Source organism: Alligator sinensis, unplaced genomic scaffold (genome assembly GCF_000455745.1).
Source record: "Alligator sinensis unplaced genomic scaffold, ASM45574v1 scaffold126_1, whole genome shotgun sequence".
NCBI lineage: Eukaryota > Metazoa > Chordata > Crocodylia > Alligatoridae > Alligator > Alligator sinensis.
This window is the reverse complement of record NW_005841842.1, coordinates 6181998-6209889: the sequence shown is the minus strand read 5'-3', so window position 1 is coordinate 6209889 and position 27892 is coordinate 6181998. Positions and strand designations below refer to the sequence as shown.

General features: G+C 41.4%; 1 protein-coding gene across 1 annotated transcript in view; it reads left to right on the top strand.

The window, feature by feature from the left end:
• The window catches only part of ADCY2 (adenylate cyclase 2), a 202162-nt gene that overhangs the window by 66829 nt on the left and 107441 nt on the right, over positions 1-27892 (top strand). The window contains 7 exon segments of the mRNA XM_006015699.2: positions 2599-2747; positions 4714-4825; positions 12930-13057; positions 24382-24540; positions 24897-25029; positions 25446-25622; positions 26518-26561. Of these exon segments, the coding sequence (XP_006015761.1) occupies positions 2599-2747; positions 4714-4825; positions 12930-13057; positions 24382-24540; positions 24897-25029; positions 25446-25622; positions 26518-26561 (902 nt within the window).

Sequence of the window (27892 nt, the reverse complement as noted above, 5' to 3'; positions counted from 1 at the left end):
ATTCCTGCTTTGTATGGTACTGGTTGTCATTGACATTGGAATACACTGTCCAGTTCTGGGGTTCACATTTTTAAAAGAATACTGAAAAATGGAAATGACTGCAGAGACTAGATGCAAAAATATTAGAAACTGAAAGAAATGCCTGGCAGTAAGAGACTTAAGGAGAAAAATGAGCAACAAGAGACTTCATTAGTGAACAATTACATTCATGGACAGAACTTATAGATGGCTCTAATCTAGCAAAAAAAGGCATAGTAAGAACTCATAGCTTAAAACTGAAGCCAGACATTAAAATGAGAAAAAATGTACAAAGTTTTTAACAGGTTAAGTTGACTAGCTAGTCCCCAGCTGCTGTTCCTGCCATGTCATTGGAAAGGGGTTTGACACTGCACTCTTCCTGGATTCGCCCCTGCTTAAGTTACAGCATATTGAAAACTGAAGACTATAAGAGTAAGCTCATGTTACATAATAAATACCTATTCATTATCATAGGTATCCTTCAAAATATCTTACGGGAGGGGAGGGAGAGAATCAAATATAAACCTGAAGGAAATGGTCCGATATTGCAGTATCAAATGGCAGATATGCTGACCTTTTAGGGATGTGCATTAAAAATCACATAATTGTTCAGGCAGAAAAAATACAACTGCATTCACATGATAAGTGTGATTTTTTTTTTCCACTTATTCACTCTGCAAGTTTTAGACTACCTACTTGTTACCTTGTGTCAACTAGGAAGCTAGGACAGGAGACCACTTTTTCTCTGTAACCTTTAGATATTACAAATTCTCTGCCCCCCTTCTCCCCCAGTCTGATCCAATTTAAAAGCAATAGAAGTTATTACTTTTGGTGCAAGTGACTACAGAGCCTGAATCTGCCTGTACCCGCTGAAATCAGTAGGAGGTTTATCACCTGCAGTAAATGTAGGATCAGCCTCACACATAACTGGATTTCACAAGCACCTGTATGCATAGTTGCCCAATGTCTGAGAGTATGTCTGGCTTATACTATGCAGTGCCATATAAAGATTCCTGAGCTAGCTCAGGTACCAGAAGCAGGGGCACTATGCTAGCATTCCACTTCCGCTCCCGTGGCCTTGACAGTTCTCCAGTGCCTCAGTCAGTATAAGCTTTTGTGTTTCTTCATATCTATATTGCCGTTGCATCAAAGCATGCCTTCTTTTGTAAGTGGTTATATTTTTGTGGCACAAGGATGATTATAGTAAGCTATGTTGTTTTAAGGAAGAAATCATAATTTAAGCAAAGTATTTCAGAAGTTCTTGAGAGGCTCAGGTCTGTCTCCCTTCTGTTTCCACCACCTGCATTCACACTATTGGATCCAAGTCCCAAGTGCCTGGATCAACCATTTGCAAGCTCTGTCCCCCTAGCTCATTACCTGAGGTCACTCTCACCCCATCTGTTGGTTCCCATTTTCCCCCATCTATTTCCCTCCCTTGTCTTCCAGTCCCAATCTCCTTGTCTGTCTAGTCCTGGTGTTCCCCCTGCCCATCCCACTCAATTTCAACTATTTCTTTTCCCTGTTCGGTTCATGTCCATTTTTTTTGTTTGTTGTAAGTAGTAGGAATATTGAGAGCCCAAGTGGATACCATTCTGATGCCCCAAACTGGACCTGGACCAAGATCTGGACCTGGCATAGACTGTAGGAGTTCAGAGCTGCAGTTGCATGGACAATATTGCTCAGCCCTCAGCTGGAGGTTCCTAGGGCAGATGCAATCTTAAGGGAATTTTTGCTGCAAAGCTCTAGTAGCTCTTTAATGAACGTAAAGGAATTGCAGTTTTTCAAAGGCTCATGAATAGACCAGTTTGGGGCAGATTTTCACCAGTAGAGTAAAAGCCCATCCTTAACATGCAGGCTACCTTCTTGCCAAATTTGGAATGCATTTGGATGGAGAATCTTAAGAGCTTTCAGAGAGAGGATTACATTAATCTTGTAACCGCAGAATTTAAACTGGGGAAAATTCAGCCCAAATACTTAAAATTCTGCAAAGTTGCAAGCAACTAAAAATAGTTTTTTATAATGGGAATTGTTATACAAGTGTCATCTATAATGTATTTTGAGTTTATCTTTCTAATTATACATATTAATTATTTCTTCACCCATAACCTGACATTTGAATTATTCATGAATAATTGCAAATTAAGTGTGTTCTAGTGTTTTACTTGCATTGCATTTCACTAAAGCCCTATTTACTGAACTGTTTTTTTTAAGCTGCGTATCCCATAAACTACAGTAATAGCTTAAAAAAAACAACAAACCAAACAAAACAAAAACCCTGTGGAACTGTAATGCTTTTTTTTTTTTTTACATATGGTTAATTTTATTTGCTATTTCTATTTCTTTTTCTTTCGTCCCCTACTCCAAACCTTACCTAACTTTGGTGTTTGGAAATATGTCTGTTTCTCCATTAGTTATTTCAAGTGATTAAGAACATCTGGAGCCCATCTTTGACAATTAATCTGTACAAATTTAATGTAGTTATGCAAGGTGTATTCACAATAGTGAATATTTAACATAGTTTTCTTTTCCATATTATTCTAATTCTGCATACAGCAATTCTGGACATTTTTATATTTTCAGGAACGCCTTCTACTTTCTTTACTGCCTGCTCACATTGCTATGGAAATGAAAGCAGAGATTATTCAGAGGTTGCAAGGTCCCAAAGCAGGTCAGCTGGAAAATACAAACAACTTTCATAATTTGTATGTCAAGAGGCACACCAATGTGAGGTACTGCACTTTACTCTCTCATTTGTCAAAAAAGTTAGCAAAAGGGTGTTTGGTTTTTTTAATAAATGAGAAATATAGAAAAAAAAGGCTATTTTATTAGGATTTTTAATTGCTATACCCAAATACAGTAAAAGTCGCGTTAACTGGCACTTCATTAACTGGCATGCTCTATTAACCGGCATGCCGGTTAATGCTGGTCGATGCGGCAAAAGGGAAGCCAGAAATGAAACTTCCGGTTTTGTCAAATCCCACAACTCGGGGGAAAGCAGCCTGCGCAGGGTAAAGCAGCCTGCGCAGAGCCCCCCCCTCCCTTTCCCCTAGCACACTGACACCAGGGGAGGGGCAGGAGGGGCAGCACGGTTAATCTGAGATGTGGACGCTCTGGATGTGGCGGGGGGGGGGTGTCTTTTCCCAACCAGGCAAAGACACCTCTCAGATAACCGGCAGATTTGGTTATCCAGCACCCCCATTTTCCCATGGGTGCCGGATAATGGAACCTTTGCTGTACATCCATTTGGTCAAGCTCTGACAACAGATTGCTCATTACAGACAGGGACCTCTCTCTTTTTTTCCAGCAACAGCAGAGAACTTTATAAAAGCAACTTTATAAAAGCAACCTTTTCATATATGGTAGAATAGGCTTTCTTCATGGATACTCATGTTTGCAAGCAGAACTGCCAAATTCTGCTTCCATTTACACCGGTTTCTATCTTTAGTAATTTCATGGGTATTACTGAAGTAACTCAGATTGTTCAGTTATATCACTAAGAGCTGAATTTATGGCTTTTACATAGACAGCATACCTGATAAAATATTTGTGGATGATACATTCGTCTGGAAAACCTAAAGGTTTATCAAACACTGTATTTCAGAATTTAGGTGGAAAAAAAAAAACTTTTTTCAAATAAAATTGATGATCTTATATGGTTGTCATGTCTGGAGACAGACAACAATAGTACAAAGAGCTGAGCAAGTACTGGGGAAAAATTAAAGTAAATTCATTCCAATTTTTAAGTGAGCTTGCTTCAGTTTGCACCTTTCTGTGTTTGTTTTCTGTGTGTGTTCCAGTGAACAAGTACTGTTGAAGAGACAGTAACAGATGTTAAATGACTGCTGTAAGAACTTTTTCAGAATGCAAATGTTCTACTTATAAACACAAGGGTTTGTCCCTGAAACTGATTCTTATTCAGTCTCCTCCACTTGGGGAACAAAAACATATGCTTTGACCAGTGGGCTCCTATACACGTGCCGGCAGCTGGCTCCAATGCACTGGAAATCCAGCACATCCGAACAGGCTTGATTAATTGAGTCTGCTGTAGCACAAAAATAAATGTCCTCCAGCAGACTGTGGAATCACATATATCAGTGTCCCTGTGCTGAAAAATGGTGGTGGGCACTTTGAACTAAAGCTCGTTCAACAAGCTTTAGTTCAAATCACCCAACCACCATTTTGCAGTGCGGGACATGCTGATACACATGACACCCCGGAGCTTTTAATTGGCATGGCTTGCTAATTAAAATCTTCCCTCCCACCCCAATGCCTCCCAGAGCAGGTGTAAAAATGCCCTATGCATTCTCGCAAACAAGCATGAATTTAACAGTGAGTTACAAGTACTCAAAACATTAATTGCTGTAAGCCATCCATAAGCAATATGCAGATTGTACACAATCACAGAAAATATCATATAATTTCTAACAGAAAATACACATAGTGAAATCATGTTCCTGATTTTGGACAAGAAAATGTCCATATTTTCCTGAACATATTATAATAAACACAGGGATTCCTCTATGACCCAAATAAGTGGTCCATTTAGTCTGTGGTTCTGTGTGTGACTGGACACACTAGTTCATGAATATGGGCCTGTTTCTGCAATGTACTGCGCAACTATGCTTGGTAAATTTTTCTGTGTGCTAAAACTAGAGAAATTGGTATTCAGGTTGTTTCTTCTTTTTTCCACTGTAGTATTTTGTATGCTGATATTGTGGGGTTCACTCGCCTGGCCAGTGATTGCTCACCCGGGGAACTGGTACACATGCTTAATGAACTCTTTGGCAAGTTTGACCAAATAGCAAAGGTAAGTGTCTGCTGGAGATTATCTCATCTCTGGTACAACTATTAACAACTACTATTTTGCAAAACTATGGGCAATCTAAGCAAGTGCAGTGAGTTAACAAGATGTGGGCACTTACTGTGCATCAAGTGTTCTATGGTAAGTGCCTGCTGTTACCCTAAGGGAAGTGAAAGCTCAATGGGGAAGGATTACTCTCCAATGAAACAAGTTTAATACAAAAGGTATTAATGGATTTTCAGGGACTTGAAAAGGGTGGAATAGAATCACACTTACATGTTTAAGTCCCCATCCAGTTATTGCCTTGTCTTCTACCTCCCCTTTTTGGGGAAGGTCATTGAATGGGTAGTTGCCTGGAAGCTCCAGGTACATCTGGATGCCATTGGTTTCCTTGGCCTGTTTGGCTTTTGTCCTGTATATAGCACTGAGACTCTGCTTGTGGCATTGGTTGATGATCTTTGCCTAGAGACTGACAAAGAAAATTGTGCCTTGCTTATCCTCTCCATGGACTGAGACCTTGTAGTGGTAGAGAAGCTTGTGTGTCCCAGTGATCCTCAGCTATGTTACCCAGAGTCTCACACTGCTGGCAGGGTCACCCATGGCGAAAAGGCCAGTGGGGAGGTTCCAGACAAACAATAGTCTAGCTCTAAGTCCTCAACAGCAGATCAGGTGGAAGATAATGTCAGGATCACAATGGCTGTAAAGATGGAAGGATACTGCAGCAAGATGGAGGCCTCCTGTCACCTAGGGTTCACACTTGCCACTGGGCCCAGATCTCCACTTTGTCAAGATTGTTTGGTTGCCATTTCCTCACATTAAACAAAGTCACGCTCAGGCTTCTACCACAGAAAACAAAACACTGTCCTGTGCCAACCTCCAAAAGCCCTGTGGCAATGAACTAATGGTTACAGAGTCTTCCAAAGTGGTTACAGAAACATACAGGACCAAATACAGCGGTCTCCAGCCAGGAATCTGCATGCAGTGGTGGTAGCCGGATGGTCATCCTCTGCCTGGGTTGAGACAGAGGTGCAATTTGGCAGCTGCTGCCGTGATTGATCAGTTCTATTCAGGATCCCCTCTGCTCACCCCACATGGGGAAGGGGCTAGAAGAGGTGCCCTAAACCTAGGCTGTCTTGCCTACTCCTGGCTGGATAACCATGTCCAGTGAGATCACATTCTCTGTGGTTGAAAATATCATAAGAAGACAGTGATTTTCACAACTGGAATGTTCATACCTTAATGGATAACCAAGACAATGAACAACCAGAAAGAACTGCCATCTTCTCCAGGAAACCAGCAAAAATCAACATTGACATTGCAGCTCTGAGTAAGACAAGATGACCAGATGAGGATCAGCTCTGGGAAGAGAGAGGAGGCTACACCTTCTTCTGGAAGGGAAAACTGGCCCAGGATATATGTGTTCACAGTGTCGGTTTTGCCATCAAGAATCAGCTCATCAGTCACCTTGTGGAGCTCCCTGTGGACATTAATGAACATGTTATGACCCTCTGTCTTAAGCTCAGCAGTAACCAGTATGCCACCATCATCAGTATGTATGCCCCAATGCTTGATGCTGACAATTATGTCAAAGAACTATTCTACTTGAACCTTGACTATATACTGATTAATATTCACAAGGGGGAAAAGTTCATTCTCCTCAATGACAGAGATGGATGTGACATGGAACTCTGGAGTGGCACCACTGGGGAGGAAACATTAGGGAAAGTAAATGCCAATGGCATCCTTCTCCTGAATAAATGTGTTGAGCACAGTTTTGTCATCGTGAACACCATCTTCAGACAGAATGACAAGTACAAGACCACCTGGAGACTTCTTTGCTCTAAGCACTGGTACCTCCTCGACTATGTTTATTGTTAGAGCCCATGATCAAATGGATGTCCATGTCACATAAGCCATATAAGGAACCAATGACTGCTGAGGAACCACTGACTGCTGGGCAGATCCACACGCAGTCTTGTTAGATCCATTATGAATATCCAGCTTTCTCTGAAACGCTTAAAACAGCCAAAAGAATTGTGAAGAACTCTCAACACCAGATGTCTTCAAGATCCAAAGGTCTGTAAGGATCTCTAACAGTGTCTCCATGAAACGTTCTCTGCCCTATCCACAAATGAAAGCAACATTGAGGAATTCTGAAGGAGGTATAACATTTCCATGCATGTGACCTATGCTGAATCCATTGTCTATACCACTCATCAACACCAAGACTGGTTCAAGGAGAGTGACACCTCATCTCAGCAGAAGGAGAAGGCATATCAAAGCCCCTCAAAGCTCCTCAAAGCTGAAGCTCAAAGAAGGATACGGGAAATCAAAAATCAGTGGTGGCAAGATAAAGCCAAAGATATCCAGCTCTCTGTTGACTTTTACATGCAAAGCTTTTGGGGGCAATGAATGCCATCTGCAGTCCAACTTCCCATAGTCCTACTTTTCCTATGATCACAGAATGGCTTGATGCTCTTCAAAAACAATTAATCTATCCAAGCAAGATGCAAAGAGAACTTTCAGGAGCTCCTGAACTAAGAGTCAACCGTGGCAGGTACCACCATTGAGTCCATCCCCCAAAACCCTAAAAGGGGATCCCTCACCAACCCTCATATTCTAAAAGAAGTCTTGTGTACCATCAAGGAAACAAAGAACAACAAAGCTACTGAACTGGATTGCATACCTGCTGAAATCTACAAAACTGGCAGTGGGAACTGGTACTGAGACTCCAAGAATTTATTCTATGAATTTGGAATAACTAAGAGATTCCTGGGGACCTTAGGAATGCTAACATCTTCAGTAAGGGAGATGTGTCTGTGTGTGGGGAACTATCAAGGTATTCACCCTCCTTTCCACAGCAGGGAAAATCCTTGCCTATATCCTCCTACTGCTTGCTGAGGAAGTCCTGCCAAAATCCGAGTGTGGTTTCAGACCATCCTGGGATTCAATTTACATGATCTTAGTTGCTTGCCAGCTCCAAGAAAAATGTTGGGAACATCAGGATCTGTATATGGCCCTCACTGACCTCACTAAGGCCTTTAATTCCATCAGTTGCAAAGCCTTGTGAAAAGCAGTGGCCACACTTGGGTGTTCTGAAAAGTACATCAGGGTTCTGAGGCTTCTCCATGACCAGATGGCTGCAGCCATTCTACCCAGTGGATCAGAGACTAACCTGTTTGTCATCCAAGCTGGGGTCAAACAAGGATGTGTCATCACTCCAAAGCTGTTCTCCATTTTTTGACAGTCATCTTGGTTCTTGTTATGTAGTGTACTGCCTTCCTTTTGGAATTGACATGGAATGCTGAATGTGCTCTTCAATCTGGGACATTTTCAGTTGAATACCAAAGTACTAAAAGCAACCATCATTGCCCTTCAGCATGCCAATAACTGCACCATCCTTGTGCACACTGAAGAAAGCCTCCAGACCATATGCTGGATCTCTTCAGGAAAACCTACTGAACTTTGGGCCTGTTTCTCAATATCAAGAAGACTGAAGTGCTCTACCACCCTGTCCCGGGTCATGAATGCTCCTCCTGCCCCCAGTTACCCAGGATCAAGGAACAGACCCTGGAAGTAGTTGAGTTGAGCACTTCCCCTACCTCAGTAGCTACTTCTCGCAGAGTGAATATTCATGAGGAGATCCAGCACAGGATCTGGTGCACAAGTTCCTCATTTGGGAAATTGCTCGCTGTGTCTTTTATTCATCACAATCTCTGGAGAGACCCCGAGATCCGGGTCTAAAGTGCAGTCAATAGGGCTGTGCAAAACAGGCCCTATTCAATTCAGATCTGGCCCGAATCAGGGACAGTGATTCAATCCGTTGATTCAGATCACTGTCCGGATCACTGTCCCTGATTCAATCAGCCGAATCCGAATCTGAAGATTTGATGCTGATTTGGCAAATCAGCAATTCAGATGCAGGCACAGCTTTAAACATTTTTTTCTACATACTTTGAGGTACCAGGCATGGCTTACGATCACTGTGGTGCTGGGGTGCATGGAGTGTCCCACAGGAGCACGGGGTTTGCTCCAGCATGCTTGGCAGTGAACCTGGAAGGGGACTGGAAGTACTTCTGGTCCTCTTCCAGGTCTGCCAGGGGTGCCACCCCACTGTGCCCTCCTGGCTCGGTAATTGGCCACAGGGGGACTTTGGGTGCCCCGCCAGACCCAGGGGGGACCAGTCGCCAAGCCAGGGGAAGCATGGGGGGGTCCCCCCTGTGCGCTTCCCAGTGGGCCAGGAAGTATTTCTGGCCCACTTTCAGGTCTGCTGCTGAGCACTCTGGGGAGCCCTCTGCACTTCTGTGGGACACTGCATCTGCCCCAGAACCACAGCGTTCAGAGCCCCTGCTACCTAGAGGCATGTAGAAAAAATATTTAAAGCTGTATCTATGCCCGAATTGCCGAATCTGTCTGAATCTCTCTGAATTGATTCTGAGGGTTCCAAATCGATTCAGAGAGATTAAAGGGTCCTCTGATTTGATTCAGATTTGGCGATTTGGCCACCGAATTGGGCAGAATCTCTGCTGAATTGAATCAGGGACCAAAGCTTTGCACAGCCCTAGCAGTCATCATCCCCACTCCCCTCAACAAAAGTGAAAGATGGGTGACCTACTGTCATCATTTTGATAGCCTGGAATGCTATCATCAACAATGCCTCTGGAAAATCCCCATGTCAAATGGGAAGATCGCCACACAAATGACAGCACTGAATAGGTGATTCTGAAACACCAACTTCGCTGGACTGGATATCATGTGTGGGTGTCTAACTCAACTCCCAAAACAAGTCCTAGCTTAGTAATGGTCTGAGATCACACAATAGCCAAAAGAAATGCTACAAGGACAAATTGAAGACATCCCTCAAGAAAACAGATGATTTCAGAAAAGCAGACTTCAACTCACTCCAGGAACTCATGGGCAGGATCCCCTGGGAAGCCAGTCAGAAAGGGAGAGGAGTCCAGGAGAGCTGGCTGTACTTTAAAGAAGCCTTACTCAGAGTGCAGGCACAAACCATCCCTATGTCTAGGAAGATTGGCAAGTATGGCAGAAGATCAGCTGGCCTTAGCAGGGAACTCTTCAGGAAACTAAATCATAAAAAGGAAACTTATAAGAAGTAGAAACGTGGACAAACAACTAGGGAAGAATATAAGACCATTGCTTGGGCATACAGGGATTAAGTCAGAAAAACTAAAGCGCAATTGGAGTTACAGCAAGCAAGGGATGTGAAGCATAACAAGAAAGATTTCTATAAAGGGTTTCTACAAGTATGTCAGTAGCAAGAGGAGGATCAGGGAAAGTGTGGGTCCCTTGCAGAATGGGGGAGGCAACCTTGTGACAGGATGCAGAAAAGGCTGACGTGTTCATTACCTTTTTTGCCTCAGTCTTCACAGACAAGGTCAGCTCCCAGACTACTGCACTGGGCAGCACAGTTTGGGGAGGAGGTGAGCAGCCCTCAGTGCTGAAAGAACAGAATAGGGACTATTTAGAAAAGCTGGACATACACAAGTCCAGGGGCCAGATGGGATGCACCGAAGGTTCTGAGGAAGTTGGCTGATGTGATTGCAGAGCCACTGGCCATCATCTTTGAAAACTCATGGTGACCAGGAGAGGTCCTAGATGATTGGAAAAGGGCAAACATAATGCCCATATTTAAGAAAGGGGGAAAAGGAGGATCCAGGGAACTACAGACCAGTCAGCCTCACCTCAGTCCCTGGAAAAATCATGGAGCATATCTTCAAGGAATCAATTTCTAAGCACTTGGAAGAGACAAAGGTGATTAGGAACAGTCAACATGGATTCATTAGGGGCAATTTATGCCTGACCAATCTGATTGTCTTCTGTGACAAGTGACTGGCTCTGTGGATGTGGAGAGACCAGTGAATGTGGTATACCTTGATTTTTGCAAGGCTTTTGATATGGTCTTCCACAAAATTCTCAGCAAGCTAAGGAAGTATGGGCTGGATGAATAGACTGTAAGGTGGGTAGAAAACAGGCTGGAGCATCAGGCTCAGAGAATAGTAATCAATGGCTCAGTGTCTAATTGGCAGCTGGTATCAAGTGGAGTACCTCAGGGGTCAGTCCTGGGGCCAGTTTTGTTCTGTCTTCATCAACAACCTTGAAGATGGCATAGAGTGCACCCTCAGCAAGTCTGCAGATGACACCAAGCTGTGGGGAGTAGTAGACAAGTGTGAGGGTAGGGCTAGGATTCACAGTGACTAGACAAATTGGAGGATTGAGCCAAAAGTAATCTCATAAGTTTCAATAAGGACAAGTGCAAAATCCTGCACTTAGGATGAAACAGTCCCATGCACCACTACAGGCTGGAGCCTGACTGACTGGGCAGCAGCTCTGCAGAAAAAGACCTGGGGGTTACAGCGGACAGTAAACTGAATATGAGCCAGCAGTGTGCCCTTGTTGTCAAGAAGGCTAATGGCATGCTGGGCTGCATTGGTAGGTGTATTTCCAGTAGGTCAAGGGATGTTTTTATTCCCTTCTGTTCAGTACTGGTGAGGCCACATCTGGATTATTGTGTTCAGTTTTGGGCCCCCCACTACAGAAAGGATGTGGACAAATTAAAGAGTCCAGCGATGGGCATCAAAAATGGTTCGGGGGGTTAGGCACATGACTTATGAGGACAGGCTGAGGGAACCGGGCTTATTTAGTTTAGTAAGAGAAGACTGATGGGGGATTTAATAGCAGCCTTCAACTACCTGAAGGGGAGTTCAAAAGAGGATGAAGCCGAACCGTTCTCAATGGTGGCAGATGACAGAACAAGGAGCAACAGTCTCAAGTTGCAGCTAGGGAAGTTTAGGTTAGATGTTAGGAATTTTTTCACTAGGAGGGTAGTAAAACACTGGGACAGAGGTTGTGGACTCACCATCCTTGGAGGTCTCCAAGACCTGTCTAGATAGAGCTTTGGGCTGGGATGATCTAGTTGGGGATGGTCCTGCTTTGAGCAGGAGGTTGGACTAAATGACCTCCTGAGGTCCCTTCCAACCCTAGTTTTTTATGATTCTCTGATTCTGTAATGACATCAAGAGCTGGGAGGAGCTGGCTGCCAACTGAGTCCAGTGGCACTGCAACCTCACCCAAGTAGTAGCCTATTTCAAGGTAAAGCATCTTGCCCTTGAAGCAGAAATGAGAGAGTGGACAAAGGAAAAGGAGAGAAGTCCTCACCTATGGTCTTACTCTCTCCTGTGGAAAGACCTTCAACTTCTGCGGCCGGTCTGTGGTTCAAGGATTGGACTCTTAAGTCATTCCAAAACCTATCAATGAGCCATGGTAGAGATCATCCTTCAATTGAGGGATTGGCATTGTTGTGGATGCCTTGCTTATCTTACTATATTTTTCATTGGCTGTGACAGTTGTCCATGAAGTGCTGTTAAAGCATTTATGTGACCTGTTGGGTATTTGTGGAACCATTAATTGGTTCTACTCTTTCCTAGCAGGGAGGCCCCGGCAGGTGATTGGCCTTTCCTGTGGAGTTCTCCAGGGCTCTGTCTTGTAACAACCCCCCCCCCCCCCCCCCCCCCCCCCCCCCAACGCATTCAATGTATATGTGAGTCTGTTTTTCTAAATTTCTAGCTGGATTAAGGACAATACTGTCAGATATTATTAGCAAGACATTTTATATTGCTTAAAGAAAGGCTGAAATGAATGCCTGTATATTTATAATTGCTGATCATTTAGTAGTTTAATGTATTTTCTCAGCACTTCAAGTATGAGGCCAAACATCTTAGTTTTCAAGTTACAAACCTGGCCTGGAAGGATTGCACTATTTGAGATTGCAAAAGGAATTTCTTAATGTCTTGGATATAAGGAACCACTTGATTCTATTATATATATATTATAACTCATGCATTTTTCTGTTTTCATACATCATGGAAAGTAGGAGAGGAGGTAAGAATGGGTTGCATATTGCTTTCTAACAGTTCTTCTTTTACTTACTCAGTAATAGCTTTTTATACCTCAACAAGGTTCATTACCATTATAGTTAGATTAGTTGTTGTTGTAACTTGTTTGAAATCATATAAATTAAACACAAGGTGCTACACAGATTTGATTAAGTCATGTGACTATCATTTAATTGAGTTCTTGCTTTTTCTTGCAGGAAAATGAATGTATGAGAATTAAAATTTTAGGCGACTGCTACTACTGTGTGTCTGGATTACCTATCTCTCTTCAAAATCATGCCAAAAATTGTGTGAAAATGGGACTGGACATGTGTGAAGCCATAAAGTAAGTGCAAAGGTTTTGCTAAATGAATGATATTACTATGTTAAAGATGAAAGATCCCATTCTTTTCCATCTACAGCTATACAGCTGGCTTGTTTTTCAGAAGCTCTTATGTTTTCATCCTTGTCCCACGCAGCAGTCTTGACTCTTCAGCAGCAGCAGTGGTAATGAAGACTGTTACAAAATGGGCTATTGTCAAACAAAGGAAAATGTGTCATCCCTTAGATTATTAGACCACATGGAGCACATGCTCTTAATTGACTTAGAATGATTTATTTATTTGGCCAGAGCATAATGCATTCAACAAAGGTGATGATGTGAGTGAAGAAGATTATAGATGAGGCAAAAGTGTTTAGAACATATTCAAGAAGGTGAATTTGTACAGGAAAGCAAGTTTCTTTCTGTACACCAACTTCCAGATGGCACTTTGTCATCATCAACATTGTGGTCAATTATTCTCAAACAACAATGATCCTCAGAGCTGTTTCAAACAAAAGATGCCCCTGGCTGAAGTTTTAAGCTGAGGACAACATTCAAGCAGGCTGTAGCAGCAGTTGGGTGCTTCTGCAATTCAGAACATATGTAAAACTATCCTAAATGGCTTGATATCAGCTTTATATTACTATGGTGCTTAAGGCTTCTAGTGAATCTGGCTCAAGGAGTTTGAAGGCCTCCTTTAGACAAGAATACAGCCTTCAGGTTTGATTCTGACCTGGCGAAGTTAGGCTGTAGCCACATTCTGTCTCTCAACATAGGATAGTCTGTAGTTAAGGCCTGTCTTAAGAAGAAGCAGATGCTCTATGCTGGCCAAGTAGCTGCATCTGAGGTTGGAAGAATTGCTTCTAAATTCTAACATTAAGCAATAAGTAATGAAGGCTGTGCTTGAGGCAGAGGTTATGTTAAGAATACTTTTGTTAGTTAGGAAAAATATAAGGAGGCATTAAACAGGATATATAGGGTGAAGCTTTCAAAGGAGTCATGTTCATCTAATTGAAAATTCCACCCTTAACCAAGAGGCAAAGATTTTGTGTGATATCTTTTTATTGGATAAGGTGTATAATTACAATTGTATTATTGCTCTTTTGTCTCATAAGGGCTTCTCATAGTTCACAGGCCTCCTCTAATCAGAAGAGTCACATTTACATGGAGTTGTGTCTGTTGTGTAGCTCATCCTGCTTCTGCTTCTTTCTTAAAAATGAGGAAGGGCACTTGATGACCAAAAGCTTGTCCAGCAAGTCTTCTGACTATACCATTGGTACAGTAAAAGATATCACAAATAAATCCTTGCCTCATCCATTTTCTGGACCATTGTGGCTACAGCACTTCATCCTTAAACAACAATTTTCTTGGACCTGTAGATAAAGTTACACTGATGTCTGCAGTGTAGACCTGCTCTGAGTCATGTGAGAGAATCCTATCCCAAACTTGTTTATTCAGAAACTAACTCTTGATGTGTCGGCCCATTTGTTAAGTAGAGATTTGGCTTCATTATCTTAAGCTGGAAACCCAAATAAATATATGTACACTTGAAGAAAAATACTATTACAGCCAAGTACATGAGTCTTTGCAATTCCCACATCAGCCTTTTATGGTGTTTCTGGAAGTGAAATTATTACCATTTGGAGGTCCAGATTTTTTATATTGGCTATTTTGATCTGCTGTTATAGGAAACTGGTTTTATAAGGTATGTGCTTTTTGTTGGATATGATAGTTGCTCTGGGCACAATACACCTGGGTTTCAGGTAATCATGAAGATCTTGTAATAATATTTCCCTATGAACCATCATTAGAAGCATTCATCCTTACTGGTATTTTGTAAGTTATACAGTGGTTCTTGAGACAGGCATCAAAGGGAATGAAAAAAATTACTGTTTTTGACATTGATTCCAATAGGCATACTAGGAAGGGTGGGACCAAACATGAAAAGGTCAAATGCTTTTGCTTTGCAGGCATTTATTGAAAGGTTGTAGATTTCTGAAAAGCAGGGTTGGTATCTTTCTACCCAGTAAATCAGTTGTAAGACTGATTTCAAGAGCTGAATACCACCAAAGAGCTACATTTTATAAGGATATTTTCTTTATCCAGCTACACATATGTGTTTTGGCCTCTATATTATATCCTAAGAAATCCAGGTTTCTGGCACATTGAGTATTTATCTTTATTAAGCTTCAGACTTTGTTTTGAGTAAAATATTGTTTCTACTGGACATTATTTTATTATGTTCCTCTTTTTATCTCTACATATGAGGACATCACCCAATATTATATTCCTTGGCACAACAGAAGCTTTGATATTTTCTTTGGAAGATGCTCATCACACTAATGATTCCAACCAGAAGTCTTAAGTAATAGTATTATCAAGATGGTGCAATCTAAGTTATCCGTATGAGAAACATAGGCTGTAAGACACAGATTGGTTAAGTAATTTTATTACGCAGTTGCCTCCACTAGATTTCATACTGTTCGTTGGATCTATAGTCCTGAACAGATACAAACATATCCTGAATAGATTAGAACAGATAAGTAATGACAAAGTAAGAAAATTTATGGTTTGGCAATCGTGATCATGATGTCAAAAATCCAATTCAATATGGAAGGTTACACTTTTCAGGAGATTATAAATAATGTAATGAATTAAAGCTGTATCCATTTCTTGTTACAGAAGCAGAAAAATATGATGGTATCTATCTAAACTAGCTCTGTCAAGTAATTATTTTTGGGGGGTATTGTGACAATAACAGCCAAAGACTTTTCTGTCCCCAGGTAGTTTTAATCTCTGGGCTGTAAACGGAGTCTTGGCACTGCCCTTGTGCTTTAGAGGTTTTAGATATGTCCCAGTGTACAGGCCCTTCTTCTGAAACCTGGAACTCATTCTAGCCACTTGTCCCCAGGTTCCAGTTGTGACTGCTCAAACTTCCACCAAAACTTAAGCACCCTCTTCCTCACAATTTTATCACAGATGCAAGCCTCCTGGCCTACAGCTTAGTTTCTCCTGGAGGGCAAAAAGAGATGTGAACACCCAGCTTTGGAGTACCAAAATAAGCACAAGAGGTTACAGAATATTAGTAAAAGAGTAAACTTCTTAAACACAAAGCCTTTACTTGAGCCCAACTTTTCCAGGGAGGGTGGGGTTACCCCATTCCTTGTTAGGTTTCTGATTCAGCTAGATCTCCTCGCAAGCTGAACTGCTAAAACAGAACTAGTTCAGGTCTTGCCTTTCTATAACTTAACTGTTCTTGTGTCAGGTGTGTTCTGAGAAGTCTTCATCAGGTGTTCTCAGATTTCTGCCAGGTGAAATGGTTGCCAAAGGGGCCGCTCTGCTGATAGCCCAGTTCTCCTTGAAAGCTTTTAGCTACAACAGTCACTTTTCAGTGGCATATCAATCAGATCAACTGTCTTAAATTGTTAGTTTTGTGCAGAGTTAAAAAAAATTAAGAACTGCCTTTTAGTAAGTCAGACCATGGGTCCATCAAACTTCATATCTTGTCATGCACAGCACTGAGCATATGTGTAATAAATAGGCCAATCTCATACAGTGGCAGAGAACAGATGGTGAGGGAGAGGGCAAACTGAACAGAGTGTGTCTGGTATTCTCCATTCTCTGATTTTCTCTCCTGTTGCAGCTTCCAGAATTCAGAGGCTTAAAAACTTCTGATTCAGAGACTGCAGCATATCTACCATATTCATCACCTACTGTTGGACCTTTCTTCTAAGAGTTGGTCCAATCCCCTTTTGAACTGGGTTAAGCTAACAATCTGCACAACTTCTTGTGGCAGTGAGTTCCATCAGTTAACTACTTGCTGTGTGGACAAAGAACTTCCCTTTGTGAGTTTTAAACCTACTACCCAATAGTTTCATTTTATGCCCACCAGTTCTAGTATTGTGATAAATAGTAAATAATCCTTACTTTCTCTGTATTGTTTGCCATTTTGTTGCCCATTTGCTCATTTTTCTATAGTTCTTTGTAGTCCACATTGGTCTTTATCACTGAATTATTTTGTGTTGTCTACAAACTTAAAACTGCAAAGTTTTAATCCAGGATGCAAGGCAAAAACCTGCCATACAATTCAAATAGCTGCTATAGTCTGATGCTGGTATCTAAACATGTCATAGTGTCATAATTTCAAAGAGAAACCATGAATTGGATCAACAGATGGATCCAAATTGCCACATGTAACCCACATCTCCTCAGTGAAAGGTATAGAAACAGTGCCTACTGTTTTCAAGGCATAAGCTTAAATTATCTCCAGGATTCTGGCCAAAAAGTGGATACATAACATTGTTATCAATATGCTCCATATTTTCTACATAATCATTGCATTTGTGATTAGAGAAGTATGATAAAAACAACTTGCAGCATCTAAAAGAAAACATAACAGGGCTTCTGCTCTTGGAGGGATGTCATCTAATATGTGCTGCATTTATTTTTCTCACTCTGAAATATTTCATTCAGTTTTCCCAGGCCACTTACAAAGATTTTTCATTGCTTTTAGATCCTCAAGTGCTGGACGAGCCATAGTCTGGAAGCTCATAGTACTATTATGGTATAATACAAACCACAACAATGAAGCACTTTGTTATTAATTCTATCAGTTCTACACAGTTTTTGCTGCTACATGAGGATAATTCCAGTTCCAGTGGCCCCTGAAGTAAAAGAGGAATAGGTCAAGTTTTGGGGTGTGATCTTATAGAAGGAATTAGGAAACCTATTGAGTAATCTATTAAGACAGGCCCTATCTAGCTTGGTGCTTAATTGCCAAAAACAGAGCTAAAGTACCCAATGAACTTGAGTTCCGTTACTGTAATTACTCCGATTTGAAAACACATGAATATTCCTGTTGATCATATTAACTTTAAAATTGCCATACTAGTTCAGTTCAAGTTAGCCTCTGTAGAGTCAATATTTTTAGCAGTGGTCAGATTGATTATAAAGGAGCAGACTAGCCACAGGTCCCGTCAAGCCGCATGAGCAAATGTTATCTGTTTATACAAACAGCAATTGGACTTTAATCAGATGGTTTCTGCATCAGACTAAGCTATAAAATAAACCATAGTCTGCTTTTCTGTTTAAATCCAGCTGCTGTCTCTTCTTCAATACTCCTTCTTCCTAAACCTCCTCGACTCTCTGCCAGCCTTTTCAATTAGATACTGGTTCTCAACACTTGTCTTTGACTCAGTCCTTTGAAATAATTTCCATTTCAGAGAATCGTCTCACTGGCATGAAATAACCTGTTGGATATATTGTCTTTAAATTAACTAAAAATTTGGATCATCTTAGCATTCAATTTTGGTATCCCTGATTCAACAAAGCACTTACATTTGTGATTAGGCTTAAGTTTTCATAAGCTATCCAGGGCCAAAAATCCAATTAAATGCAGATATAATGGAGTTGGGCAAATAAGCATAGATCCAAATAAGGACTTAAGTAACTAAAATTGTACCCAATAAATTAATGTATACAGGACTCAGGTGGACTTTAGGTGAGCCAAAAGCCTCTGATCTATGGCCAAACTAAATTCATGGCTTCCTTCTGTACCTGGAAATGCTTTAAGAGCCAGATTCATAAAGGGATTTTGGTAACTGAGTACCCGTTTAGGTAGGCTTTACATACCAAAGTCGAGTTGACCAATTCAGAAAAACCCTTCCTAAACACCTAGGTGCTGGAGAAAAACTAGGCATCTTGGGATTCAACCAAGACTGGACTTACATGCCTGAATTATAGCTACAGAGAATGCTAGAAAGGGCTGTGTTTTTTAATGAAATGTGCATTTATCTAAGGCCTTTGGGATTTGCAAATCAAGTATCCTAGAGTCTAAGTTACCTGAGGGGCCTCATTGATTAGGCTCACTCAAAGTGCACCTTACAGAGAAGGTGTCCTGGCTTCTGTCCAAGAAACTTTTGGCTAGAGTACTCAGCTGGGAAAAGGAACATGGAGGAAAGGGAGCAGCCTAGTCTTAAGGCCAAGGCCCTCTCAAGCCTAAGGAGGTTTAAACCCACATCTCTCATTTACCAGGAAAGTTCTCTAATCACCAAGCTAAGGGCTAGGTTGAGGGCACTCTCCACTTCTTTGTTGTAACTGATTCACTGAGTGGCTGTGAGTGCAAGAGTTATAGGCCCAAAAGGAAAACAAACGAGAAACTGTCTGACAGTGTAACCCAGAACTTCCCCTCCCAGCGTAGTGACTTCTTCACTGGGGCTAGGTACAGACAGTCAAAAAGCACAAGGCTAAATCGATTCAGTCTTTGCATATTGGTCTGAGCTGCACAGATTAAATTGAAACAGAAGGGAATGGACATTTACCTTTGATTCCGGAAATGCAGCTGCATCACTGCAGGGACCCAGGCCAGAAGTCAGGGGACATTAGAGCATGGCTCTCTGGCACATAGCCAGCCTGGGCTCTGCGTTCACTTCCCCTTCCTGCTGCCTCTTAGGTCTCTGGGATTTGCAGTCCAGAATTACATTAGCAGGACTCGGCAGGATTGCTCATCACTTCCTCTTCCTGCTTCCAGGTCCCTCTGAGATTTGTAGTCCACAGTCACAGCCAGCAGTAAGTTTAAGCAGGGGATGGGGTGTTTAACCTCCCTCCCTGACCCCAGACCCCAGCCGGGGTTTGCCTGAAGGGAGGGGGCAGTCCCCCCCTGTAGACTGGGCTGCATCCCTGCCAGGCTTGCCCCCACCCCCATGTTAACCAGCCCTCACTGCTCCAACTAGGGAGGAAAGGGGCAAGGCCAGGCCTGCTCTCTGCAGCAGACAGCCTAGCCCAGCCCAGCCCAGGGCTGCAAAGCTTGCTGGGGGACTGTGATTTAACTTGAACCAGGAAGGGGTCTGGGCATTGCCACCTGGTGCCTCCCAAGTCTGGGGGCGGCACCCGATTGCCAATGAGGGGTAGCACTTCCAGTTTCACAAATGGTGCTTCTGGGGGTGCACAGCCATGCACCCCCTATGTGTCACCCATGGGTCTGGCACAGAAGTTTCATAAACCAGTTTGACCCAAATCATTTAACTTTGATACTACTTTCAGCCAGGTTTATCTTGAACCAGTTTCACCCATTTTGAAACTGGTTTATGTGCACTGATCTTATGTTCTGTTACAGGTTTAAACCAGTTTCTGATCACTTAAACTGGTTTAGGTGTAAGGTCTGTTCCTAGCCTGGGTGTCCTGCTCATGTCCTCTGAGAGGCTTCAGCTATCATGTGCTCTGAGCATGACACATTAACAGGATGAGGCTTCTCTCAGACTGCAGTGGTGATAAAAGCCATTTCTATGTATTAGTCTAGTGAATAAAGCATTCACCCTGGAAGTCACAGAGCCAGATTCAGTGTCCTCTTCACCCCCAGGAGGTTCTGTCTTTTTACATGAAGCATTCATTAAATAAAATGTAGATATAGTTCTTGTAACAGGAACCAGAAGTCAGGACCTCTCCTTTCTAGCTGAGAGTCCTTAGAGCTAGGCTGTACAGCTTTGTTCCTTCTTGCTGCTTTCCCTGAATCCATGCATCTTGCATGCTTTGCTACTTAGTGACCCAGCTTCAACAGGAAGGATGGGGTATATGCAAGCATTACATTTGGGTTTCCCTAACTGAGCTTAGGGCAGTCTAAATGACCAGGCATGTAGGTATTCACAGAGCTTAAATCGCACAAAAATGATGCGCCCCATTTAAAGTTAGTTCCCCTTAGAGGGGAACTAACTTTAGATTGGCTTGGGTTAACCTGGTCTAAAATGGGTTAGCCTTGCCTAATGAACGCCTGTGTGTGTTCACAGCTGGAAAAGCTCAGCCACTCACCACAGCCTCATGGCTGTGCTGTTTTAACCCCCACAACTACCTAGGTGCTGGAGAAAAACTAGGCATCTTGGGATTCAACCAAGACTGGACTTACATGCCTGAATTATAGCTACAGAGAATGCTAGAAAGGGCTGTGTTTTTCAAGCCCTTCACCCCCTCCTCTTCCTTCCCCCGACAGCCCAAAATGACTTCCCCCTCCTCTTCCTTCACCCCCTTCTCTTCCTCCTCTTCACAAGCCCTTCACCCCCTCCTCTTTCTTCCCCCGACAGCCCAAAATGACTTTCTTCTGGCTGCCCACACAAATACCTGCACTTAGCAGAATCCAACTTGGGTTTAGGCAGCTCAAAGGAAGCTGCCTAATTAGTCAGGTCTTTTAAAAGCTTGTTCACACCTATGAACCGTGCTGTCCTGCCCTCAACAACATACATGCTTGCATCTTCCCTGGTTGATAGCCTGTTGGGTTAGAGCACTTCCATGGGAGGGGAAAGACGTGGGATTGAGTCCCCTGCTGCTAGAGAACACTGAGAATCTTGTGCTCTCTTTTCCAGAACAGGTTTTCTGATCAGAAGGCTGTTGTTGAGAAGGTGGGTGGTGACAGCACTCTGCCTTGTTTAAAGAGCAAGTTGAGGCTCCTACCTTCAAGGGAGGATTCCTGCCTCTGGGTGCTGAGCAGATGAAGGCTCTTCTCTGCAACCTTGAGAGATGAGGGTTTCAGATGTACTCCTGTGATTTGTATTTTTCATTGGGTAGTTGAAGACATCTTCCTGCTCTGACAGTGGGGTTTTTTTTTGTTTTAAGTAGCCAGTCTTAGGTGCCTGTCAGCTGTCACTCCTTTAGAAATGCTACCTGAAAATGTTCTGTTGAATTGGGGTCTATACCCCTAATTTCTATGTTTTGTTGTGTCGATATGCAAATTGAAAGTCATTTAGGGCTCGGATCAGAATATTAATTAAGCAAAAGCCTTGTTTTTGTGCGGGCCGGGAGCAGTCTGAGGCCTTCGGGGGTGCGCGGCGGGCTGTGGCCAGCAGCCCTGGCACGTGGGTCGGGGAATTCGGCACGGCGGACTAGAATTAGGCACGGACGCGTAGAGGTTGATTAAAGATTATTTTACTTACACCGTAGATGGTCACGGTGCAGGCAGGAGAAACTTCACTTAAGTTGCAGTTACAAACGAAAAGAAAACTCGCACGAACAAGACCCGTAGAAAACTCGAGCCTCTTAAACCCGGACAGAGCTCTGGGTTTAAGATGAGAGTCCAAAAGGTGGATGAGAGTCCAAAAGGTGACTCTCCACGAGTGCTCAGGGAAGGGTACGTCGAGGGATCAGGCGGCGACGGGGAGAGGCTAGAGGTTGATCAGGCCCCTATATCCTCCTTAAGGCACACGCTGGGTTTGTTAAGCTCCACAGCGTGCTTAGAGTTCTTCATGAGATGGATGTGAAGTTCTCCTCCTCCACGAGATGGTTGTGGAGTCCTCCAACTTGGGCGGAAACCGCTCAAGCCTCTTATGCAGCTAGCAAGCCAATCGCTAGCCGCCACGTGGGAATAATTTAGAAACAGCCAATAGTGGGACACAAATTTACATACGGGTGGCGGGAACTCCTTTGCACCGGGGTTTTCTCTATGCAACTGAGAATTGCACCGTGCAAAGAAAGCTCCTCATAGCGGGAAATAATTCTGCAGTGCCGAAGCACACACAAAATCATACCCTTTGGGTCATGACAGTTTTAAAGATGTACATAATTCCAGAGCCTTAGGCATTTTGCATCCATTAATCTACATTTAATAATAGTAATTCTACTTTTGTCTTAGGCACAAGTTAAGGGAAACCAAGAACCTGTTCTGACCTGTTCTTTTAGCCAGTACATCATTTGAGCACACATTAAGAAAAAAAGAAAACTTTCTGACTTACGTAACCCTTCAGTATTGCTTCTTACCACAGGATACACTGTAATTCCTTTCAGAATGACCCCAGCAACACTGATATTCCAAACGTCACGTTTTTTTAAAGAAAATAAAAGGTTCCAGTATGTCTTTCAAATGCCTTTTCTTCAATTCATAATATTTTGATTTACTATATAGTCTTTTCCACAATATTAAATAAATAATGATTGGTTTGCTTCATAATATTCTGTATTTTCTTTTAATCCCAGGATTGTCATAATCTCTTATCCAAATACCCCTTTACCTCCTCCCCACAATCATTTCTTTTTTTTTCAGTGTTATAACTCAGCTCAAAATGGGAATTTGATTCCTGATTGAAATCATCCCTGGTTAGCATTTGATGGTGTATACCCAATACCCATTTTTTTTTGCCTTTTAACTTGTTTTATCTTATCTAGTTGGTACTAATGACATTTAAATCCAGAAATGTAATCACATTTCCAAATGCCTGTATTTTATTTCTCCTTCACCTTCATGATTAGTCAAATGGCAATAGGTATTTTCATTAATGACTATGCTGTATGCAGTAGTTGCTTTTAAGAGAAATGATTTATGTGAACTTTGGGTATGTGCAAATGTACTGAATTAAGGTCCAAGAAGATTGTATATGATTTGCAGCACAACTTTTTAGCATTGGATATTAATGTTATTCTTCAGAAATACAACAGAGTTGCAAAATGAGTTTTTGTATTTTTTGTGAGGGGTTTTTTCTCTTCTCTTGATAGTCAAGGATTTATGCCGATATAGTAATTTTTATTCCACAGCAGGAGATGAGAAACTTGAGAATGAAACATCTTTTGCTTTTATTATGCAAAAGAATCTGTGTCATCTGCAGTACAGCACATGTGGGCAGCATTTGAGAAGCACTCGCCGAGGATATCAGTCCCCTGTATATTACGAACTCAGCCCAGGTTTTGGAGAAAGAACAGGGTCAGGGAAAAAGGGCGTGTTCCTTGCTTAAACTGTTTGTTGGCCCAGATGTAAAGCAAAAGGTATAAGATTGTGTTGGAAATAATGGAGCTGAAAAGCTTTGTCTTTGTTCCTGTTCTCTGCTAAATGAAAACAGAAAAATATTTGTTTTCAATAGTAGCAGCTGTTAAAAAGTTGTATCCTGTCCCAGTCTTCCTGCAGAAACAAAGTTATGTTTATTGTTTCCTGGCTTCTTACAGAGAGCTTTCAAAAGAAAAGTGTCAACAGCAGAAAAGGAGAGAGAGAGGTAGCTGTGTTAGTCTAAATCCATTTGTGTATCTAATAGTTGGAATGTCATCTGGCCCCAATTTCCGAAAATATCCCAATCCAGGTTTTAGCCAGAACGCCAGACCTTTCTCACTATAGCTCTCTGTTAACAATAAACAGTCTGTCTGAAAGGAGGGAATTTTACTTTGGACATAAGTATTTGTTGCAAACAAATGGTTTAAAAAATATCAATAGAAATAGCAATTTATAAAAGATAACCCTGTCAGCAAAAACCTGCAACTGAGTTCATGGATAGCATAAGTAAATGAAAGAACAAGCTATTGCTACTACCATTTTGGCTTTTCTGTGAATTCAGAGATTATGGTCCTATACTCTATCCTAATAGAATTCTTCTTCTCAAATTTAGGAAGGTCAGAGATGCCACTGGAGTTGATATTAATATGCGTGTAGGGGTGCATTCTGGAAACGTCCTTTGTGGTGTTATTGGGCTACAGAAATGGCAGTATGATGTATGGTCCCATGATGTTACACTGGCAAACCACATGGAAGCTGGAGGTGTTCCAGGGTAAGAGTGCTTTCTGTTAATTTTTGGACATACGTGTTTTACTGTATTTCTCTATAAAATAAAATAAGGCACCAACAAAAATCTTATATGAAGAAATATTAACTAATACTAAGAGCAGGCTACTGATACTAACAGTCATGATTGCTAGCTGTATTGTTGGGGAAGGACATGATTTGTGGCTAGATTTTTGTGCCTGAAAAGCTCCAGATTCATTTTCCTTTCCCTAATTTGTGCATATTGGAACGTTGAAAATGCGTGTTTGTTTCACTTATGAAAATCTGTGTTAAAAACTGTTGAAAATGTCTGAATATTTGTAATACTGTGATGGTCATTTTTTTAAAAAACCATAATTTCAGCCGTGTTCACATTACTTCAGTCACTCTGGCGCATTTGAATGGAGCTTACAAAGTGGAAGAAGGGGATGGAGATGCCAGAGACCCATATCTGAAAGAACATAATGTTAAAACCTACTTTGTGATCAATCCCAAGGTTAGTAGTACTTGCCTCACAGTTGCCAATTATAGTTATGTTTTGAAACAGAACCATTCATGTTTATGTTTTTAATATATGATTTTTCAGAAACTATCCAGATGAAATTGGTTTTTTTTTAACTCATTGCCAGCTAATGCAGTTTGTGTATTAGCTTTGTTGCAACAAAATGTTCTTTGACATACATCACGAGACTGATCTTGAGAAATAATGAACATCTGTAACTCTCACGGATAGGATTTGGAATTGGTGGTTCTCAGCACCTATCAGTTATAGGCCCTACTTTTATATAGGTATATACCTATATAAGAGTAAGTACCATATAAGAGTATGATACAGTGTATGTTGTGCATTAAAGTTAACATTTAGATTTATACATTATTTTTTCTTCCTCTTCCCTTTTTACTTTTGATTAGGGAGAAAAACGAAGCCCACAGCACCACATCAGACCCAGGCACACCCTAGATGGAGCTAAGATGAGAGCCTCAGTTCGCATGACCCGGTATCTCGAATCGTGGGGAGCAGCCAAGCCGTTTGCACACTTACACCACAGGGACAGCATGACCACGGAAAACGGCAAGATTAGTACCACAGTATGGGCCCATTTATGTCATTTCAATCAGTTTAGCTGTCTTGAAAGGATAAAAGACCCCTTTGGTATTGTTTTATTCCCTGCTAATTAAAAAGCATACCCAGATTTAATTTGATATCCAGCTTTAAGGGGCTGATCAGAATCCAATCCAGGTCATGGGAGCCCTTCTGTTGACTTATTTAGATGCTTAATTAAATTGACTTCAGCTGCTAATGGGCCAGATTTTGTTACCCCGTATTGTGTCCACAAAGATTGGCTATTTGAGCCGTCTAACTCCTTAATAATCTTCAGATTTTCCCAGTAACTGTAGTACATGAAAATAAAAACATACAGTGATTGAAGAATCCTTGCCACAAAATGCATCAGGATATCATATTTGGTCACCAGATAGCTGTAATTGTGATGAGTGCTGGTGTCAGGAATCCTCGTTTAAAAACAAATGTGCCTATGTAGACACCTGCCCAGAAGTGTCTTGATTTTCAAAGATGCTTAATAACTCCAGCACCCATGGAAATCAGTGGGAGTTTGGGCACTGATCTCAGTGGTGCCACGCTTGCATTGTGAGCAGTAAAACTGATAGGGAAAAATTTTCTGGATCCAGGCAATTATAATTAATAATAACATGCTTGCAATTGGAGTTTTCACTTAAGCTTGTCATCTTGATCTCCATCTCATTCCCTTTTTTGTTCTTTATTAAAATTGTTTTAATAGGGAAAAGGTCATAAATGTTAGAATGTTTGAAGCCCTTCATGTATATCAGTCTGGTAATGAACCCTGCAAATATTTTTATTTCTATAGTCCTTGATAAAGTGGTTAGCCTGATAATACATTTTTAAAGTAAGGAATCGTTTCAACTGTTTTGTAGTTGATACAGTTTTTCTTTTGCTTTTTTTTAGGATGTTCCTATGGGCCAATATCATTTCCAGCGTTGCAGAGAAAGGTATTTATAAATTCATTAATCTAAAGTACAAGAACTAAGGCATGCTTGATATTAAAATGTTGCAAGCCATTTCTTACCAAAGTATGATTTTTAGACTAGATTCTTCTATTCCGGAGACTTGAAGTAAAAACAGGCATGTTTTCAAAGTAGTGCTTATTGGCTATGGATTCACATCTTGCTATCAAGTGGCAGTGCTCTACATATTGATGTGCTACCAGTCCTATGAAAATTTTATATTGAATGCAGTTGTCTCATTGTACATTATAGTAAATATCCTGTTAAATCTTTTGGGGTCCCCCTTCATATATCATATATTTTTGGCTGTTAGGTATTTCTAAGCAGTGTTCAGTTCAATGTACACCTCCATGGAAAAAAATAAGTTTGATGAAAGACTGATATGTGCCATCTTCTATGTCAGTGATAGAAAAATATATACACATTCATATGATAAGGCTTAAATTGTCATTTGGTGGCTATTTTTTCCAGTTAGTAGGTCAAAAGTAGAGAAAATGGATGCAGGTGAACTGAACATGTTCTTTAAAACCCCCAAGAGAAATTCTTTGAATTTCAAAATAAAAAAGGGGGTGGAGGCATAGAGGAAGAGTCTTGTTTAAAAATACAGTCTGCATTGTATTGTAAGAAAATTGAGATGGTTAGCAGATTTTTAAGAATCTGAGAAAGTTAAACCACAGATAACATGTTTCCTTTTCTTATAAGTGACATGATGAATACTATAAAAATACTTTAAAATAAGTATTCCATTAAAAATGAAGTACTTCATTTCCTTTAGGGGCAGTTCCTCCTTCCTATAGTGTCTCTTTAGTTTTTCTTCATGTCTTTGCTCCGTAAGCATCTCATATGCCAGTCACAGATTACCAGAGAGCAGGGCATTCCTATTTCATGACTTTTCTGGATGCTGGCTGGTTCTGACCAGTCCTTAAAACCATATTTTACCTTTAAGACAAAAGCACATTGGTTCAAATTGGATAGTGTGCAGAACTCACGTATGCCAGCACAGTAGTGTTGTAATTACTGTTTTTACGGTAGTATTTTCAGCACATGATGTTTCTTTAGGATGATCAAAATACCTTTTCTTGATTTTAAATTGCTCTCAAAAATAGATACAAAAAAGTATCCCTCTGTATGCTACAGTTATTGCACAATTAACTGAGAGGGGCTACATAGGCAAAGTACCTATCATGCCATAAAAAGCTCCAACCAACTATGAAGTTAGACTTAAAAAATGTATACTAACTTTATAGCTGATTGGTATCCAGCTTTAACTTGCATGTCTAGCAGGGTCTCCCCTGTAGCTGCGAGCCCTGTCTGTT